At 32.3% G+C, this 20,192-nt stretch overlaps 1 protein-coding gene across 1 annotated transcript in view; it reads left to right on the plus strand.

Annotated features, from left to right (window-relative positions):
• Positions 1 to 8,544, plus strand: part of LOC129216491 (protein quiver-like) — a 122,558-nt gene extending 114,014 nt beyond the window's left edge. Inside the window, exons 2-4 of the mRNA XM_054850705.1 lie at positions 1,133 to 1,177; positions 6,324 to 6,473; positions 8,129 to 8,544. Coding sequence (XP_054706680.1) covers positions 1,133 to 1,177; positions 6,324 to 6,473; positions 8,129 to 8,358 — 425 coding nt within the window. The 3' untranslated portion in view covers positions 8,359 to 8,544. The remainder of the gene's footprint in view (positions 1 to 1,132; positions 1,178 to 6,323; positions 6,474 to 8,128) is intronic.
• The last annotated feature ends 11,648 nt before the right edge of the window (positions 8,545 to 20,192 follow it).

Here is a 20,192-nt window from a genome sequence, read left to right on the forward strand (position 1 = left end):
AGTCGGCATGGCTCAACATCCCAGTGAACACCTTCAGGGACCTAAGTGACTCTCTTCCTGCACGTCTCGCAGCAGTCCGCTCTGCGAAAGGTGGTTATTCTGGCTTTTGACAGATGGTCACATTAATGTGACTGGACTGTGTAATTAGAATAATCTTTACATAATGAAAAATTCTTTGTGCTATGTATTCTTATAAGTTTTTTTTTTATGTCTATCAAGTAATCAGAACAGGTTACGAGATTTTAAAATTTGACAATGACCAGTTAAATGTTTCTGAAAAAAATATTTTCATACTGACACAATTGCTGTACAATTTAAACTGTCGCAGTATAAGATACGTTACAAACTCTTCAATGAAATTAGTATATACGTATATGCTTCATATTAAATAGTTTTTCTTTAAAACATAAAAAAAGAGTTTTTCTTTAAAATATAAAAAGGAGTTTAGCGTGATTAATTTAGAAAATATTTACATTTGAGTTGTCATTTAGTACAACTTTCAGTAAAATAAGTGGTGCGTAGAACTCCCAACTTAATTTAAGGGATGATCACTTTTTACAAGCTGCGTAAATACTACAAAGTTTAAAGTAGAAATTGTTTTGGAAAACACATCAATCTTAAACTTAATCGAAGTTGGTTTTGAGTTTCTAAGATTATTATTTCTTCTCACTTTACCTTCCCTTTTAAATTAAAAGAAATACAAAAAAAAAAAAAATAAATAAAATATGCCATGCTTTTTGAATAAAAAATAAAAATAAATAAATAATAATTGAAAAAAAAAGATGCTTTTACAAATTGTATCAACTAAAAAGCTTATAAACTTAAAAGGAAACCATACCCTACCGTACGTTTTTTTAAATGTAAAACTTTTACCTGAAACTAAAAATAACAATAAAAAATGAAACAGATAACCAAACTCGAATGTGTGACAGAAACACGTTAAAAATAGCAAGTTTTTTTTAGTTTTAGATCTAAAAAAAAACTTTTCTTAAAGCGTCTAATAAAGTTTCGTATTTGACTTTTTGTGAGATTGAAATATGTTTTTACGTTGCTTCTCTTCTCTTTACTTAAAAAAGATTCTTTTAATTCTAAAACGTTTAGCTAATGGTTCCCTCTTCTTTTCCCATTTCAGGAATATTCTTTTTAACTACTTCAGAAGCAGAAGAAGAGTGCCTAAGTAAGTCAACTTCCAATTTATATTTAAAGACAAAATCTAGCATCTTCTTTTTAATTACCTAAAATTAAGAACGAAGAATACATAAACTTGTGATTGTCAGTTCATAGCGACGTTTCAGCGTAATTTAGGAAAACTTATTCTTTTCTCTTTTAATTTTCTGAGGGTAAACTGTCATCTTTAAACAGAGCTGTCTTCAAGGTTCCATAAAACAGGTTAAACCACAAATAGTGGTAGGTATGGAGACCCTAGGAGTATCGCAAGTGGCGTTTTTCTAAACCATGTTGTACAACAGAATCTACCAGGGCTACTAGCCCCATCTCTTGGTCCAAGACAGAGGAGAATTTCACCTACCATTCGTACTAGTTATCTTCAAATCTTTAATTTTGCACTTATATCCCTTTGCTTCTCACTGCCTCAATTAGAAAATGATACATTTATTACCCGTTAACAAAATTCGTTTTGTGTAGTTTAATCAGTACCAAATTATTATTTCAAACCTCTTCAATTTTCAAAAGCTGAACATTTTTTTAATGATTTGTATTATTTATTTATCATTTTTGTTATTATTATTGTCATTATTATTATTGTTGTTATTCTTATCATCATCATCTCTTCCCCTAACACTGAGGAGAGGTTCACCAATCATTTGTACCGGTAATCTCCAAATTTTTAATATTGTCACTTACATCCCTTCGCTTCTCACTACCTCAGTTGTCAAGATCCGTATTGACCCTCAATGCACTAAGTTACAGGACCACTAAAAATATTTTCCCGTTTCTTAAAGTTCAAAAACAATTATTTTTCATCTCCCACTGAGGGAAACTCAGGAGCTAATTAAGTAAACAATAAAGAGTAGCTACTCAAGCTATACCCGAAAACCAGTAGCGGATTTTAGGGGGGTCCGAGGGGGCTCGCCTTCCCCCGAAAAGGAAAAATCAGTTTAACTGTTTCATTTAAAAAAAAAAAAAAAGAATTCTCTACATAACATGGAAAAATGTTTTACAGTTTTTTAAAAGAACACAAAAGACACAAATCTTATTTGAATAAAAGCATTCTTGTTTGCTGAAAATGTTATACTGGAGTCAAAGACCAGAGCGGCAAAAGGGTTTCGACTTACACTGGTTTCGACCTCAAAGGAACGTTACCGTGATTTTACCGTCTATTAATTCCTTTTTGTTTGAGGAATCAATAATTAACATTTTTTTTAATTTCTGGAGACGTGCCTAAAAAAGTGATTTTAATCCAGGAAACTGTTAGCGAAATAAAAGATAGTTTATTTTTTCAGCTTATGAAAAATGCAAAATGAAATAAATCACATAATAGTTTCTTGGCAAAACCATAATATTAATGGAAACTGTATTGGTTTCTTTAATACCCTTGTCCTCTTGTTATAATCATTATGAAAATGTTCCTAATTAAAACTGCTCATTTTACAGCATCTCGGTGAAATTATATTGCGTTTATTGTTTAATTGGCTTGAAATGCTAAAGATATTTTGCATCAACACTCAAAGTAAAAAAGTGCATAGTATTGACGTACTTAAAAGGTATAGATTCATTCACCTTAATGAAACCTGGGGGGGGGGGACACTTGAAGATAAAATTATAAAAACTTCGCTATGAAAAATTGAAAATGGAGGGTAGGGTTCCCAATCCCGAAATCTCGATCCCGATGGATCCTGCAGGATATTTAGCGGGATTGATCCCGCGGGATTGAGAGCAAAATCCCGCGGGATTCCCAATCCCGCAATTTGTTTTTTTTTTTACATTCAAGCATTTTACAGCTTTTGCCGCTCATACAAAGACTATTTTCACAAGCATCATCTGAAGTTTAAATCTTCTTAATCGTATATCTGCAAGAAGAAAAAGAAAAACTGTCTCATATGTCCAACGATGAGTACACCATTTAAGAACACAATAAAAATAGAGTATATTTTTCTGAGAATGAATTGGTATTCTCATTCGAGGTTTCAGTTTGCTAACGTTCAGCAATAGAGAAAATGCGTAAAACTTATAAGCATTTTCTAAAACCATCACTGACATTTTAAATCCAGTAAGTTACGCTTTAGAAAAAACAGAGAAAGTGTTATTACATATGAGGTAGTGAGAAGCAAAGGGATGTAAGAGGCAAAATTAAAAATTGGGAGATAACCAGTACAAATGGTAGGTGAACCTCTCCTCTGTCTTGGGGCAAGAGATTGTACTACTAGTAGCCCTGGTAGGTGCTGCTGTACAGCATGATTTAGAAAAGCAATTAAATGAAAGCCTATCTAGGATCTGATTTTTAAACACGTTTTACTCGAAACTTAAAATAGTCCACTTGCATCCCTTTGCTTCTCACTGTCTCATATACCAAAATCCACTGGAGTAGACTGAATGCAATGTATGAGCACTTCTGTAAGCTTTAGTAATGCCCTCAAAACCTTTAAGTTACAAAAAAGTTCTCTCTAAAGAAGAAAGCAATGAAAAATCTGACTTTATTCACATATTCGGCACGTCTTTGAAAGAAGCGACAGAAAGTTGTATGAAACACGGGATGACTCGCATGGCAGTGCAGTAAGTTAAGCTGCTCACGTTTTTGAATTCCTCTTTAAAGTGAGAGGTGAAATTACCGAAATTATCTAAACACCTTTACTGAGACCACGACTGGGTGAAATGGTGAAATTAAGCAGTATTCACCCCCTTGCTGTAGTGAATCAAATTCACTGATACAATGACCAACGTTAATGAAACAACAACCGTATTATCAATGCAAGTTAAACTGGATACAGCAAAACACATATCGAAGAGGCATCGGTTTTGTCCGAAACTTGAAGTTCTTGAGCAAAAACCCAGCATTAGGAAAGTAAAATCTATTTCAGAAGGTGATGAAGTTATTCTCTAAATATCCACAATTATTTAGTTTTAGTAAAACCAATTACAGTTGAGCCACAACACATGTTTTCATCAAGCGCATAATTTTTAGAGCAAAAATCATTTACATCACATACGAGCAGCACACTTTTGCTTACCAAATGATAATGAGGATCTGACTTTTAAGTGCTTTACAATTGCTGTACTGAATTCAAAAAGACTATTGATTCACACAAGTATAATAAAATCAGTCCTTCCTAAAAAGCACAACACTTTCTATTTGACATAAAATTTTAACTTTTAAAAGAACAAAGTCAATCGCGCGGGATCCCGGTATTGACTCCTTACAATCCCGAAATCCCGCGGGACTGATTTCTTCGCGGGATAGGAATCCCTCATGGAGGGGCAGGGGGGAGGGGGTGATGAGCTTTTCAATTTCTTGGGCCCCTCCAAAAATAATTTCTGCGTCAGCCCCTGCCGAAAACTTTTATTCACCGTCAGTAAAGGATCCATCAGGCCTCTAACATGGCAAATTTTCCCTTTCCGCGTGCTAGTTTGATCAACCCTTGCTTCCTGCACTGAAGGTCAGCCGTAGCATTTACGAAATGGTATTACAAAAGGTTATGTTTGAGTTCCAAGAACTGCTTTTGTAAATGCTCAGTATAGAGAAAGTTTAAAATCTTCTAGTTAAGAAAATATTTTAATTATATTACTCATACACCAATTTTTTGAGGTTGATTATCACTTTTAAAAATATTTAGAATCAACTACGGTATTCCATAATACCTGAACGTTAACTTATAATTGGAAGCTATCGATAATCAGCATGCAGTCTATTTGATTAGCGGTTTAATGAAAAATTATGTGACGGTTATTTTAATGTAAGCACTTGGTCGCCTGGGCTTACCCCAAAACAGTATTCTCTAGCAACACCACTCATACTTCATTATACGGACAAATATTTTAGTCAAAACTATGGAGTCAAAATCTAACATAAAAAAAGTGATAAACTCATAACCATAACAAAAATCCAGAAAAAAATAATCCACAAATATATAAACGGAGCAAATAAAGAATTTTAACACCAATTTTGTAGTAACTTGATGTAAGCCTAGATGGCAGCACCAATAACATTTGTATCGACTGTGGAGCTCAAAATAATTTTCTTGCTTCTTGACATAAAGCTTGTTTTGGTAAGTACAAGTAAAAAAAATCTAGTTACATCAAAAAAAAAAAAAAAAAACTTTTGGATGACTAACTGAGCTATAAATAATTAATCTTTAAAGTAACTACTATAATTTTAATGGAAACTGATCGATATAGACGTAGACTACGGAACCTACAGAAAAAAGTGAGTGAAAGAGAGAGGGACAACGGGCTAAGGGAGGAAGAATCTGTGTCGTAAATATTAAATTAAGTAGCAACATACCCCTTTTCAATGGCAGAAAACGAACAGTTTGAAGAGACTTTCAAACATTTCTGAATTTATAATCAGGCGTTACGTGAATTTCTTTGTAAAATTGTTTTTCCAATAGGGTTAAATTTCAAATATGAAGTGGAATAATAATGATTAATTTCCTATTATTTTACTTACACACAAGTAAAAACATTTTTTTCAAAAATGAAACAGCTTGATTATTATAATTAACAAAGGACAGTATTCTTGAAAAATACGTTAAAAAACTCTGAATAAAAAATCTTTAATAAAAAGTTCGTTCATAATTGCACTAGCACACCATACAACCACTTTCAATAGTCACTCCATAGAATTAGGAATGCATAATCTCTTACTTGATTTAGGTATAATGTATTTTTAATACATTTTTTTAAGGATTGAAATAAAATAATGATTTTCCTTGCTATTGTAAAAAGAAACAACAAAAGCAATATATGAGTTATCAGAACTTCTTTTCCAAAAATGATACAGTTTGACTCTCACAATTAACAAAGTACTGTAATTATTAAAATCGAACTCAAAAATTCTTAATCACATCATAATTTTCTTCAATAAGCTCGTCGGGAATTAGACGAGCGTACCGTGCATCAATATAATATTCAATTTATAAAATTAGCAATACAAAACACTTGGTTTAGGATTATATATAACTCAAATACACATTTTAAAAATTTAAAGAGAAATCTTAAATCAAAGTTGATCAAGTTTTTTACGCATGAAGAAAATTAATAATTATTACTAAAGCAGAATCAGAGATCAATTATCTCAAAATAGAGTCGCACTGTGCATGCGTATGGTAACCCATATATACATTTTTTTTCTTGCTTTCCACTTCCAGGTGGGAAAAGTTATTGGTGCTATGAGTGTGATACTTGGTCTGATCCTCGGTGCAAAGACCCATTCAATTGGACCGCACTGCCTAGTGAACTACCCCAACAAAAACAATGTGATGGTTGCTGCGTGAAGATTGTTACTAATTCAAGCAAGCGTAAGTTCTCAAACATAGAAATGATTTTGCTGCATTTCAAAATGAAAGGGATACACTTCTCCGATTTTTCATTTTTATTTTTTTTGTAAAATACGGTAGGGTCAGTAAGTCAATTGTCGGGCAAAGTGAAATAGTTAAGATAGCTCATTTTTTTTCCAAAATGGACAAATACGAAGTTTGTTTTGAAAATGACAGTACATAAAGAAAGAATGCTGTGTTTTGTAATAAAACTTGCATCGAAACATTATTTTTAATTTTTGACACTAAATTCGTACCTTCAAAAAAAAAAAAAAAAAAAAAGTACAAAATTTTTATTTGTTTTTTCCATAGGGTATAAAAAATAGTACGAAACTTTTTTATGAAATATTTTTAAACGATTATTAAAAAATATTTTTGATCAAATAATGAGTAATGGAGAGAATAAATAAATAAATAATGAATTAATAAAGTAGTAAATAAATAATTAAACAATAAACTAATGAATAAATAAATTAATTAATTAGTAGCTGAGAAAAAAAATTAATAAATAAAATAGTGAATTAATAAGAAAATAAGTGAATGGATGAATAAATATGGATTATTAAACAAAGGCACCCCAATTAATGAATATGTTGCTGGTTTAATAAATGATTGAATAAATAAAAGAAATGAACTATTTTACTTTGCACCATCCACTTTGCCCCGCATTCACTTCACTAATTGCACAAAACATTTAAAATTAAAAATAATCTGAGTAATAAATAATTAAATAAAGCCCGAAAATTAGTAAATCCCAATTAATACTTAAAGTGTTAGCAACAAGATTTTTTTCATTTTATATTAACAAAAATATCTTTTTAGTTACAACAAAATATTACAATATGAGAATCAATATTTAAAACTCTCTTACATTGTCATATGCTTTTTATATTTTCGGAGAAACCATTTTCCTGACTGGAAAAGACTACATGCTTTAGTATAAAGTTTAAATATTACCAGTCAGGTGGCGCTAAAACAAGTAAATATTTCACCATTTCACTTTGCCCAATATTCCCCTACTTTGTAACAGTTTATAATAGTTTAGCTCTAAGAAACGGAACAGGACCTTATTCCAAAATGCAGTTGTAAACTGATTGAAACAAATCGTAGAGGGAGGGAAGTAGTATTTTGTTCCGAGGAAAAAAAAACTGTATTTGTGTTACTATTGATAGCTTATACCTTGCATACAAGCATAGATAACACTTGAATTTATGTTCTAACATCAATGCCTTATTCAAAATTTATTTTACGAAAAAATTTTGATCAGATTTTTTTTTTTTTTCAAATTAAGAAAATATTTATTGTTACGCATAGAAACATTTTTGAAAAATAAAAATACTGAGAAAAAAGAGATTTCTCCAAAATATAGATTCGGTTTTCAAAACATAAGCGTTGCAGGGTTTTAAAGAGTGCGAATTCTGTTTTATACAAATTAAAATGGAAATCTTTTTCGATCAACTGCTGATGCATTTTTTCTTTTATGTCAGTCTGATTATAAATAAAAGTTCGTAATCTAACCCACACCAGGTACACCACTATTCAGTCTATTTATTTTTCTCTATTTGTTGACAATAATGAATGAATTTCCATGGAACTTTACCACAACTTTATAATGTTTTTTCCCCTTTTTTCTTTAGCAAATGAAGTAATTCGACGCACATGCACGAAGAACATCGTTATAAATTTATTCATGGTAGACCACGTCTGCATGTACGATGGGTACAAAACAGGCCACATGTGTTTCTGCGAAGGTGACAGTTGCAATTCCGTACCATCTCTAAGGCCACCCACATTCCTGATGATCCTGCTCATGACCGCCCTCAGTGTCTTTGCCAAGAGCAGCCTGATTGCATCTCAACTCCTCTGAGACCAGTCCTTCTACAAGTGGAAGAGTAAGGTGCAGCAAGCGAGAAGACTATATAGTGCTAAGAACTAACACAAATGGATGTGTTTTTCATTTGTTGCAACAGTTCATGGCATATTTCAGCAGCCCAAAAAAATGATATACATGTCTTCTATGTTCATGAAAAGGGGTTATGTCCAAAACTTGGAGTTTCACCAGGTTGAGCTCAAAGAAAGATTGAGTGTTACAAATGATTGCAGGCTAAGTTCATTTGTTAAGTATTTTTTCGTTCTTGAATATTTGTGAGAAAAATGTAAAACAGTCTAGTCTCGATAACTCGAAGCCCTACAACTTGAATATTCCTTTGTCTCGAATTTTTATTGGGTCCTAAACTCTTGAAACGACCGTGGGAACTTTCCATAACTCGAGCTACCAATAACTCGAAGGGTTTAGTAAGTTTCTTGAGACTTTGAGTTATCGAGAGTTGACTGTATTGAGCTCAAGGTTGTGAAAGTTCGAGTTTTTGACCCTTTTTTCTCGGTATAGATGATGCATGTCTTTCAAGGTGCGAAAATTATTAACTGCTTTACATGTTCCATGTTCTAGACAAAAAAAAGAAAAGAAAATTATCTTACTTTTCCTAGATCCTAATAGTTAAACTCGAGGGTAAAATTCAGTTAACTATGCTTGATTCGGTGCTTAGTTATGCTTAAGTTATCGAAGAAAGTTTCATTTTTTTTAAATTAAAAATATGATATTATTAAGATAAGCTGCGAGAATCACGAGCCCTAAAAAAAAGAGGCGAAACGCTTAAAAATATTTCGAACATTACTTTTCAAAGTTTTTTTCTTTAAATTTAGTATTGCAAGTAATAATAAGAGAACTAGGGAACTTCGTCTCCTACTCGCTTCGCTCACTATCTCTCGTTTGCCACCTGCCATGGCTCAATGCTGCCTGCGGCGGGTGACAACTGATGATTTTGATGCTTTTACCCCAGGATGTCCTTAGAACAACTCGGAGGTTAGGCCCCTGAAGGTTCAAAGGGGTGAGACACGGCGGAATTGCTTTTCTTGGATGTTCTGTATCCATCGTTATCAGTATCGACCTGGTAGACATTCACAGTCCGGAGGAGATAGGGTTACAGGCACACAGACACTGACACAGACAGACGCGCACAGGTTTTAAAAGTATAGGTGTTTATCGTTTAAAGTTATAACAATAAATAAGTACGAAATGAATAAAGGAATAAAACAATATAGTTATTTCAACACTAAGAAAGTTATTGGCACCTTTACTCAATCGCCAAATTAAGTAACCGCCAACTTAAGTAAGTAAGTAAGACGCCAACTTAATAATTTGATTGCTCCTCCGCGAACTGTCTTAATTTCCATAAAATATTGCACTTAGAATGAATTACGAAGAATTGGTGGAAGTGTTACAAATGCCAAATGTATTTTCTTCTTTAAACAGTTCTTCAAATAAAAATTGCACTAAAAATTTAAAAATCAAACACGAAATGTTTCTACTAGTGAGACTGTTTTGACTTTTTAAAAGTTAAATCAAGATATAAATAAAAGGAAAGTAGTTTTTTAAAGGTTTGGGATTCAAAATATTGTACTTTTATCCTTACGAATCCGTGTTTAGTCAAATAACATTGACTGCGTATTGCATACTGAAAATCGAACTTTAAAATATGCATGAACTGATGCTGGCGTTTTTGTGATTAGAATTAATAATATCATGGTTTACTGAATGGATAATTGTAATATATCGACTTTGCTACTTTTTCTATATAACACGTCCTTTTTATAAATCTTTTTCTCCTGCTTCGTTAACAAAGAAGATTTTAGCCCTTGAAGTATTGCAGACACGTAGGTAAAATGCCAAAAATATCTTGTGGTTTCGGTTAGCTGACAGCTTGTTAAATGACATGCTTATGACATTTCTGCAAATGTATTTCCAAGTTTCTGGGTTTAGGGACGATGTAATGGCCGTTGCTTTAGGACTACTGGCGACATTATGCGGTTGAAACCCTTTACAAACTATGAAAATGATATAAAATTAAGCTAGCCTTTGTTTACGAGATTGCCTGTGCTTGTAAATAGCAACACTTTACAATACAGGTTCTTCCAAAAATAACGATCAATTTCGATAAAAACACTAACACATTGAATTATTTTACAGGTATTTGAAGAAATGATCTCCTTAAAATAAGCAATAGCTATCGTGTCTTGTAAAGCTGGTGGTACTACCAAGAGTGCCCCCCTTCAAGATCAAGGACACTCTCCACCAAATGAGATGAAGCCCCTAAAAGCAACGACCCCACCCAAAAAAAATAACTCCTCAAAACACCTCCCTAAGAGTTTCAATGTCAGACTGCGCCAGGCCCCTCCTAGGGGAGCACCCCTGGTAAAACATAAGAGGTGCCTGAGCTGCACCATTGAAAATATGGAAAACAGTAACCAACAAGGGTCAACATCAGACTATTTCTGTGTTCCTTTGACGACTCGGTAACCCGGAGGATGAAAAATGTCTTGGACGACCAACCTGGACTACCAATTCCTCTGCACTTGTTTACAAGTACCCTGTTTGTTATTGACCCTTGTTGGCGGCTGTTTTCCGTATTTTCACTATCACAACTGAAGCACCGCTTCATATGTTTTACCACAGAGTTTCCAGGAAACAATGTATATCCTTCCTTCTATGGAGATTATTTCTTATAACATGTGTGAAGGAAGTAATTTCATTAGTGTTTTCATTGAAATGGATCGTTGTTTTTGGAACACTCGTGATAGGTAGAAGCTAGATGTATCTACGCGTTGGGATGTTTAGTTTTCGTGGGAAACCAAACACCCCCCTCCAAGATCAGTGGCGCACCACCCTCAAATACCAGTATGACCCCCAGAACAAGAGCCCTCTTCTACCCAAAAATTAAAAAATCTCTAAGCATCCCCAAAACGTTTTAATGTTGCAGTCTGTGTTATGACCCAACTTGGCGGACACCCCTGAATTCTAACAGTTGATAAGTATCAGTACTTATTTATTAAGAAAATGTAGTTGATACTCTGAAATAAAAAGCCTAAATGTTTTAATCCAAAATAATGCTAGTGTGCTTACAGTATAGGCCCCAAGTACATAAACAAGCATAAATGGTCCTTTGAAAATTTCAGAAGTGTCATAAATCCCAACAGAATAGGAGGATATTTCATTTAGTTTTTAAAGCTGAATTCCTTCATTACAATAAAGATACTCACTCAGGAATTGAGAGTTAAAATATTTCTACGTCTGCTGTCGGTCTAACTGAATCACAAGTGCGTAGTTAATAATAGATTTGCTTATTACTCTATACTCTATATATTCGAGTCATTCAGTAATTCCAGCCAAACATACTTGACTCCAATAGATTATCTTTAAGTTAGACGAAGAGTTTAGATGTTAATATAGAAGCTAAAAATAGCCTTACTTATATTATGAATTTGTTATTATAGGTATATGTAGATAATAATAGAAATAACATTAATTAATGTAGATATATTTTAGTATACAGTGAGTGGAACGAGCTCAAAAGTGTCGCCAAGTGCATCATTCTGTTTTTAAGTCTAGTCAAAATGTATCTTTAAAAATTTACATTTTATAACTATATTTTTTTAGTTTACTCATGCAATCGAGTGATTATTTAAAGCTGACTGCAATCTTTCTCCCCTGTGTACATACTGTCTGGCTATATTTGCCAGAAAAATTGTCAAACGGATAGTTAGGACGATTCCATTTTAATGAGTCCAGCAGGGGGAAAGGAAAAATAACGATGGGGCTTTGATGCACGTGTTTCGTACATTTCGATGTGACTCCGCTTCGAGTTCGAGAAACTGGTGTACTTGCAAACTAATAGATGCCTCCGTTTCCGACAGAATGATAAGGCCTTGTATCAGATTATAAAAACAACGTATTCAAAAAATGTTTACCATGTTTTGAAAACTGATTTTACCGGTTTGTCATTTTTGGAGGAACACGATCTTCTGAAACCCACCAATAAGGACATTGTCATTACCATTTTTAAAAAGGAGATTCTTTTAACCCCAAAACATGTGTCTGAATTTTTTTATTGCTATTCCTGTGTGTTAAGTGTTATTTTGGTTGCATAAACTAGCTCACAAACTTAAGCAATTTGTTCGTGTTGTATTATTTTTGACCAATATTTTATGAATTAAATAATCTTTTTCTGACACTTATTTGGAGATCGTTAAAAAAATATTGATTGTCGCAGTTTCAAAACACTAAAACAATGCAAATAAAATGTTTGATGCACTGATTTTGAATCGAATTTAACTATGTCATTTAAAGAAGAAAGCACGAACGTTTTAAGAACATGAGATTTCATCGAATTGTGCAAATACAGCTGCTCAAAGTTTTGGAATGATGTGGCAAACGCTTGCACATGGCGAAGCTTTAATCTCGTTACTGTTCCTGCTTGCATTTAAAACTAAATGAATCTATGAAGTAAATTTATAATTTCTTCTTGTACATGAAAATTTTTCTATCTGTGATAAGGAAAAGTGTTACGAAAATGATATATATTTACAATCTGACCATTAGAAGAAGAGCTCTGGATAGAGTTGGTGCCTCTTCTTTAACGGTGCCTCATTTTTTGAAAGCGAACGAAAAATGAAAGTGACGTCACAATCTGTTGTATCAGATAACGATTTGCACTAAATTACATGCCCGGATTACATACAAAATCTATGATATCATTTATGAACTGCCTCTAGCTCAAGATACAAAAAATATTCAAATTCATAGCAAGAAGCATTTTGTGCTTTAGTACCACCAATGATGATTCAAGTATACAAATGTTTCACTCTATGAGTTTAAGTAATTTTGTATCTTAAGTTGGAGGCTGTCCATAAATGGGGTCATAGTTTCTGTTTTTTTTTTTTTTTTTTTTTTCAGAAATTTTGACGCTCCTTGCTCGCTTGACCACAAATTGTTGTGATTCGCCATACACTAATATGAGTTTAAAAGAAAACGTATTTCAACTCATAGAAGCTTTTGCTTTAGGACTCACACTTTTACCTAAACAGTTGTTTTAATGGTATTTTTTTTCCTTTTTAAAAGTGACTATTGTTTAAAATTTGATAAACTGTGGGATAACTGAATTACTTTAAAATGTCACTTCAGTTGACTTTTAGGTATCTCTTGAAAACACTGGAAATTGCAAGTTTCTATCATTAAAACCATTTGAGAAAAAGATACATAAAGTTTAGCAATTCAATATTTCCTATGTACAGGGTACCGACTCCCCTTAAACTACCATTTCTAAGTTATTTTGTTTAATAAGAAGCATTTATGCCATCTTGCAAGCAAACAATTTTCAACAAAAGTGAAACATTCTGTTTTCCTCTAATTTGTAGTTACCTAGTTGTGGTACTCAGCTGACGAGATAATAAAGAACATTTTTGAATCCTTTTCAATGTCCTTAGTATTTTCGTAAAAAATAATCTACGAACGTATATCTCTGAAACTAAAATAGAATATACTTTTACGCTTTATAAAAGTAGCTACGGCCCAGAGCTTTTCTTCTGACGATAGGGTAATGTGTATCAAGACATTTTCCGTTAATGTTTGCTTCTGTATTCATGCGTTACAGTTGATATGTCTTCTTGTGAACGTTATCAACTATGTGAACAAAACAATGCTGTGCTATAAAGCGAGCTGCACAATGCTTGTCATGCGTTGCTGCATTGGTTGCTTGCTTACATGATATTTTACTTTCAGTTTGTGTGAATACTTTGTCTATAGTATTTGTTTCTGATTTGAGTTAGTAAAACAAGGATGTGAAATGGTAATTTAGAAATTAATTACGTTGTTTAAAACAATAAATTTATTTGATTAAGTTACGTTTTTGAATATGCTTTTTAGGAGACCTTGTTAGGCGTTTTTTGGTCATCAAAACCCGGGCTCTAATGAGGGTACACTGTAAAAAAAAACTGTAAATTTTGAAGAAGTTATCCGTATTTTTTACAGAAAAAAACTGTTCGTAATAAAATACAGGATTTCTCTGTTTTTTTGAATCTGTAATCGGTTATACTTTGTTTTTCTTCGAATCTTCGAAATTTCGAGCGCGTGTTTGGATTTTGGTTCTCGTGCTCGAGTTTTTGATCTTATATTTATTTAAAGCGAGTAAGTCTTAAATCGTTTGCAACTTTCATTTCATTGCATCCTAATCAATATTTTATTATTATGTTTTTTTGTCATCTGTTACAGAGGCATATTCGGAAATTTACCTTTGTATACATGTATTTCGTAGTAGTATAGTAAATATTGAAATGGATTTATGAAAGTATAGTATCATTTTTTAATCTTCATAAAATAATAAATCAGTTTGAATAAATAATAAAAATACGGAAGATTTCTGTAAAATAAACGGAAGAAAACTGGCGTCCTGGCTGACAGTTTTTTTCTGTAAATTTTACGGATTTTTTTTACAGTGTAAAGAAAGTTAGCATTTAACTATTAATGATCGCATTTCTATCAATATGAAAATAAATTTCATGAACTACGTAGTTGTTTAATTTTTTTCTGTTTCACTATCAATATTTAAAAACTTATCGAAATCTTGAAATTACTTTATGTATGACTGAGAAAGGCAGTATTAGTTAATTTAGTGATTCCTAAAATACATAATTACGGTTTGATCATTAAAAAGTAATTTTATGTAAGAACTTACTTTTTATGAAAACTGAATGAAACTCGTTCAAAAAAAAATTTTCTTTAAAAAACGTTTAATACTAGAGCCATTTAATTGGCTCAATATGAGTTGTTTCAATATTTACCCGTAAGTGAAAAAAACTGCTTCATTTGTTTTATTGAATTTACTTTTCACGTGTCACATTCAAGTTTTACTAATTCAAAATATATAAATGTTATGCCAAAGGGTTATGGACCAAATGTTGTTTTCAACACTATCTCTTACAGCTTTAATGTAATTATTTTGTTATTGTAAAGACGCGTTTAGTAAGAAAAGCAAACGTTTGAATTCCATTGTAACCTACATCTAATAACACAAAAAGACCTTTATAAAATAAATTTTGTTTATTTGAACACAAACTTTTAGCAGTTGAGGGAATTTTACATTATTCGTACTATATATATATATATATATATATATATATATATATAATGAAAAACTAAAGTTTAAAAAAATCTTCTCTAAAGAAGCATAATAAATATAAAACATTAATGTCGTTCTTAAAATCGACAGTTTAACGTTTACATAGATTTCTTAAAATCAAATTGTTTATTTTATCCCTATTCATCCTTTTTTAAATTCGATAAAAACCACTTTAAAAAATTGTAGTTTTTTTTCTTGCGCAAAAGTGACATTTTTTTTCTTTCTAAAAAGTTAATTATTGCTATCAATAGATATAAACATTGGAATTCGAAAGTTTGCTTGTCACACTATAGATGATTTTTTTAAGAAAAATATTTTCAAATAAAAATACTTCACTGTAAATTTTATTTCCCAAATTTTGACCTAAAAATTGTGACATATACAGTAAAATGCCGTTACAACGAATTTCAGCGAGCGGTCAATTTAATTCGCTCTATCGAGAACTTCGCTTTGATGGATTCGAGCAATGTAATGGTAATTGAAACGGCATGAAAATTTATTTCGTTATAAGGGATACTTAGTCGACACAGTATTTGCTGTAATGTTATTTTACTGTACGTGGATATTTATTATACACATTTTATGTTTTTATCCTGTGAAGTTTAATATGCTTGAGAGTTTTCTGCTAGCAGCAAAATGCTTATTTCAGTCGGGTAGAAATTTCTTAGATTTCTATGGAACTATTTTAATCCGTCTCTTTCTTGCTAACTTAGCTTGCAGCCTATATTTCAACAGTAATTTCACAGAAATGCAGCCAACCGCACATAAGAAGCTGTCTGTCCTTATTGTACGCGTTGAGCTATATTTTCTAATGTATATATTGTGGATATACGAACATTATATTAAATATGGAATAAATAAAGTTTTATTTCATCATTATCTAGTAGTTTATTTCTTTTTTCAAAGCTATTGCTTGCTCAACAGTCAGGGATCAACATTCGGGGCCCATTCCGTTTTGACCAATCAAGGAATACCGTAAAATTAAAATTGGGCCCGACTGTTGATCCTTCTATTCTCCTGTTGAATTTATGATTTGTCTTATGTGTGTTTCGATCAAAAAATTATTTCAACGGTGTAGTTGTTCAGCAGTATTTAAAAACATTCTAAACTACTGGGCTTATTTCTTTTTAGTTTTTTTGGTATTTACGCAGTCAGGTTTTTTATTTTTACTTTATGGTCATTTTTTATATAATTTCTTTTCGTTTTTGCTTTATTTTTTGCCTTGTAAGAAATTCACAAAATATTAAGGAAGGGAGGGACAAAGTATGATTTTTTCCCAGAATTTAAACACAAAAAAATAATACTCGTGAGAGAAACGCTAAAACGTATCAGGCTGCACTTTAAACTTTACGAAAATGTGTAAAAAATCACGAACCACGCTCCTGTAAAATAGTTAAAACATGCAAAACGTAGTAGACTTTTCGCTGTATCTACTTTCCACTATCGCTTTACATTAAATGTTTTTTCTCGAAGGTTCATCCACATTGAAACAACTTTTTCCAGAAAATGCTCTTTATTTTGTCTTGAAATCCATCAGAGAAACAATGTCCACGTCATCCATGCCGAACATCTTTCTTCATAGAACACTGAGAAAAATGAAGTTTTCAAAAATGAGTACACTCATGCTTTCAAGTTTTCTTGAAACCTTTTGTTTCAAATATGGGTGCCCGTGCTTTCAAATAATATGTTGAATTATTTCATACTCAAAAATGAGTACATAATACTCAGTTTTAAAATTATTACACATTCAAAAATTAGCACAAATACCTCAAAAATGAGCACACTTGTTGATTTTAGTATTTGATGAGCATTTGAATGTTTCAAATTTGAATACCACGTAGTCGGAGCCATTTTGACTCAAGATATGTTCAAATTTGAGTACTTTTTCGGCATTTTTGATTTTTTTTTTAGAGTAGAAAAGGACATAGTATTAAAACTCCAGCAGAAATCGGATTAACTACAGTCGTTTAGGTTAAATTTGAGCGTCATTTTTCTGTTTAAAACTACGTCACTCATATTTCAATAGTTTAAGTGTATTTGGTTAGTGTGGTATAAATAGGAAGGAACACTTCTAGAATTCTTTAGAACTAGGAAACCTCCCGTCAAGATATGACGGGTGAAAATTGCTTCTACATTTGAACTAATCAATTGCTGTTTGGTGATATTTTTATCGTTTAAGTTTTAACCCTAACTCCCGAGGATTAACCGCAAATTACAGTAGGTAGCGTTCATTGTTAAACCCGTTTTCATTTCATCTCTCCCCTGAAATGACACAGTCTTACCAGCAAAGCAGTTAAATTACCGGATCCAGTTCAGACTTGTCACAACAAAGCATTTCCCTGCATTTTAAAAATTACCAAAACATATTATCAAATTATTATGCCGTGACTCGAGTTTCATTGTTGACGACGTCAGGAGCGTTACACGATCATTGGCTACTTATAGATGAGGATTATCCAAAATGCGGCTCTAGACTTTCTAGTGTTTTTATTTTATCAAGTCAAATATATCGAAAAGTTTGAAGCGGTGCAAAGTTAACATAACCTGAATGACTGTAACTGATCATAATGCAAGAACATCGTTGAAGTAAATTTCACACACACACACACATAGCACATGCAAGATTCTGATCCTTAGAACAGGGCACACTTAATAAGTGAGAGAAAAACTTTTTTTTGGAGAACGAAGTTTAACTTAAAAGTTTTGAGAAAAGTTTAACTTGTGATAAAGCTCTAAGAATACTTACTCATATTTCTTGTAAACCTTAAGAAGCTTAATCAGCTTGAAAATTGCAATGTACTCCATTCAAAATGCAAACATATCATATGAAATTTAGTTTTTTGAAAGAACGGGTTATCGCAGCTACGTATTAGATTAGGAAGGAGAGCAGAGCTTTTGATTTATGAAGAGAAGTTTTATCATCAAAAAGGTAGAGAGGATAAACTTTTTTTAAAAACATGAACTGCAGTGTTTACAAACAGATAAGCTTTTAAACATGTATTTTATACTGTAAGGTGCTGAAAAATTACGGTAAATAACTGCTGTCTGATTTATTACATGAATGTGCATTTTTTTTTATGTTTCAGAACATCGTATTTGAAAAATGTATTCGGAAAAAAGCAAATCAAAATTTTGCAGTTGGTTTGATTTCAGATTCTGAGTTATTATAATTATTTATTTCTCCTATGCATCATAATAGCTAGTAAATTGGTGTTTTATGTATTTATTTTTCTCTAGATATCGTGAGCTTGTGCAATAGACAGCCTGCAGTGCCTAGTAGCTTTAATAGCTAATGTCAAGCATTAGCAATTTTAAAATTGGAGCCTTAAATGCAGGCGCTCTTATTTAAATGTCAAGATCAAATTCTCCAGTGAATTTGAAAACTGTAAAAGAAACGTTTAGAGTGTCGATTACACCTTCGGAAAAATCAGTTTTTGTTTCACCTTTTTTTTTTCTGAAAGTCAAAGTAATACAAGATAACTTCGAAAATCACTTTCAACGACGTATGCCTTTGCTCGCGTCACCTTCTTTCCTGAACCCCTTTCAATTAAAAAAATATTTGAATTCTGTCATTTACAGATAATTTCCAGCTCAGTTATATAATGTTGCTGTTTTGCTTCAATACTTATATCAGTGATAATGTGCTGGAAAAATAAAGCATCATTTAGCCTAGCTCTGTAGACAAAAAAATCTCACGATGCATCGTTAAATAGCTCTACTAGAAATGTAATTTAGATGCACGATATAGTAAAACAATTAAGAATGGACTATTGATTTTACTCATAAAATAGAAGGGGGGATAAGCACATTATGTATAGCAGCGTTTCCCCTCCTCGTTCAAGTATTACTGGTCCCCCCGTGGACCAGTAAAGCTTGAAAACATTTCCCCATGAACTGGTCTCCTCCCCCCCCCCTTTTTTTGGATAAATCCTGACTAGATATGGAAGAACTGCTACATTCATTAACTTACAGTGGTTTCCAAACTGTTTCCCCTTGTGAACCTTTTCCAAACTCTGAACAAAGTTGGCGAACTTCTTGAGCACTAAGTAAGTAATAAGTAACAACCCCCCCCCAACCCGCCTTCCCTCGCCTACAAACACACACACAGCAAATTTGGGAAGGTGTTTTTTTAATTTGAGAAAGAGAAACAGGGACAACAATAATGATTGCCAACTATAGAAGTGGAAACATTGCTACTGGTTAAAATGATAGCTAGTAAATGATTGCAAAACAAATTCAAGAGAACAAACCCAATGACAATTCTTTGAAGTTCAGTCAATTTTGACAATTATTTTAATGAGATAGTTCTGGAATAAAGAAGCCTAAAGTTTGACTCAAATATCCGACACTTTCGGTCTTACATTAGGTTCAGCATTTTTGTTGCTTCTGCATATATCTCTATGTGCTGCAAATCATTTTTCACATAGAAACGTTTTCTAAGGGAAGATATATAACTTAAGAGGGATATATACTTTAGAGGGATAATATAACTTAAAATGTCTCTTTCTGACACAACAGTGCATTTATTTGCAACACTGACTCATAAGTCGATTGAAAAATGATCTTTAAAAATACCTTTTAGAGGAAATGTCTCTTTCAGATCAACAAAATGATTTTTTTTCCTCCAGTAAAATTAGGAAGCTCTGTAAATTTATATTTTCTTGAAAAGTTCTACGAATCTAGTTGTTAG

Source organism: Uloborus diversus, chromosome 2 (assembly GCF_026930045.1).
Source record: "Uloborus diversus isolate 005 chromosome 2, Udiv.v.3.1, whole genome shotgun sequence".
NCBI classification, from domain to species: Eukaryota; Metazoa; Arthropoda; class Arachnida; order Araneae; family Uloboridae; genus Uloborus; species Uloborus diversus.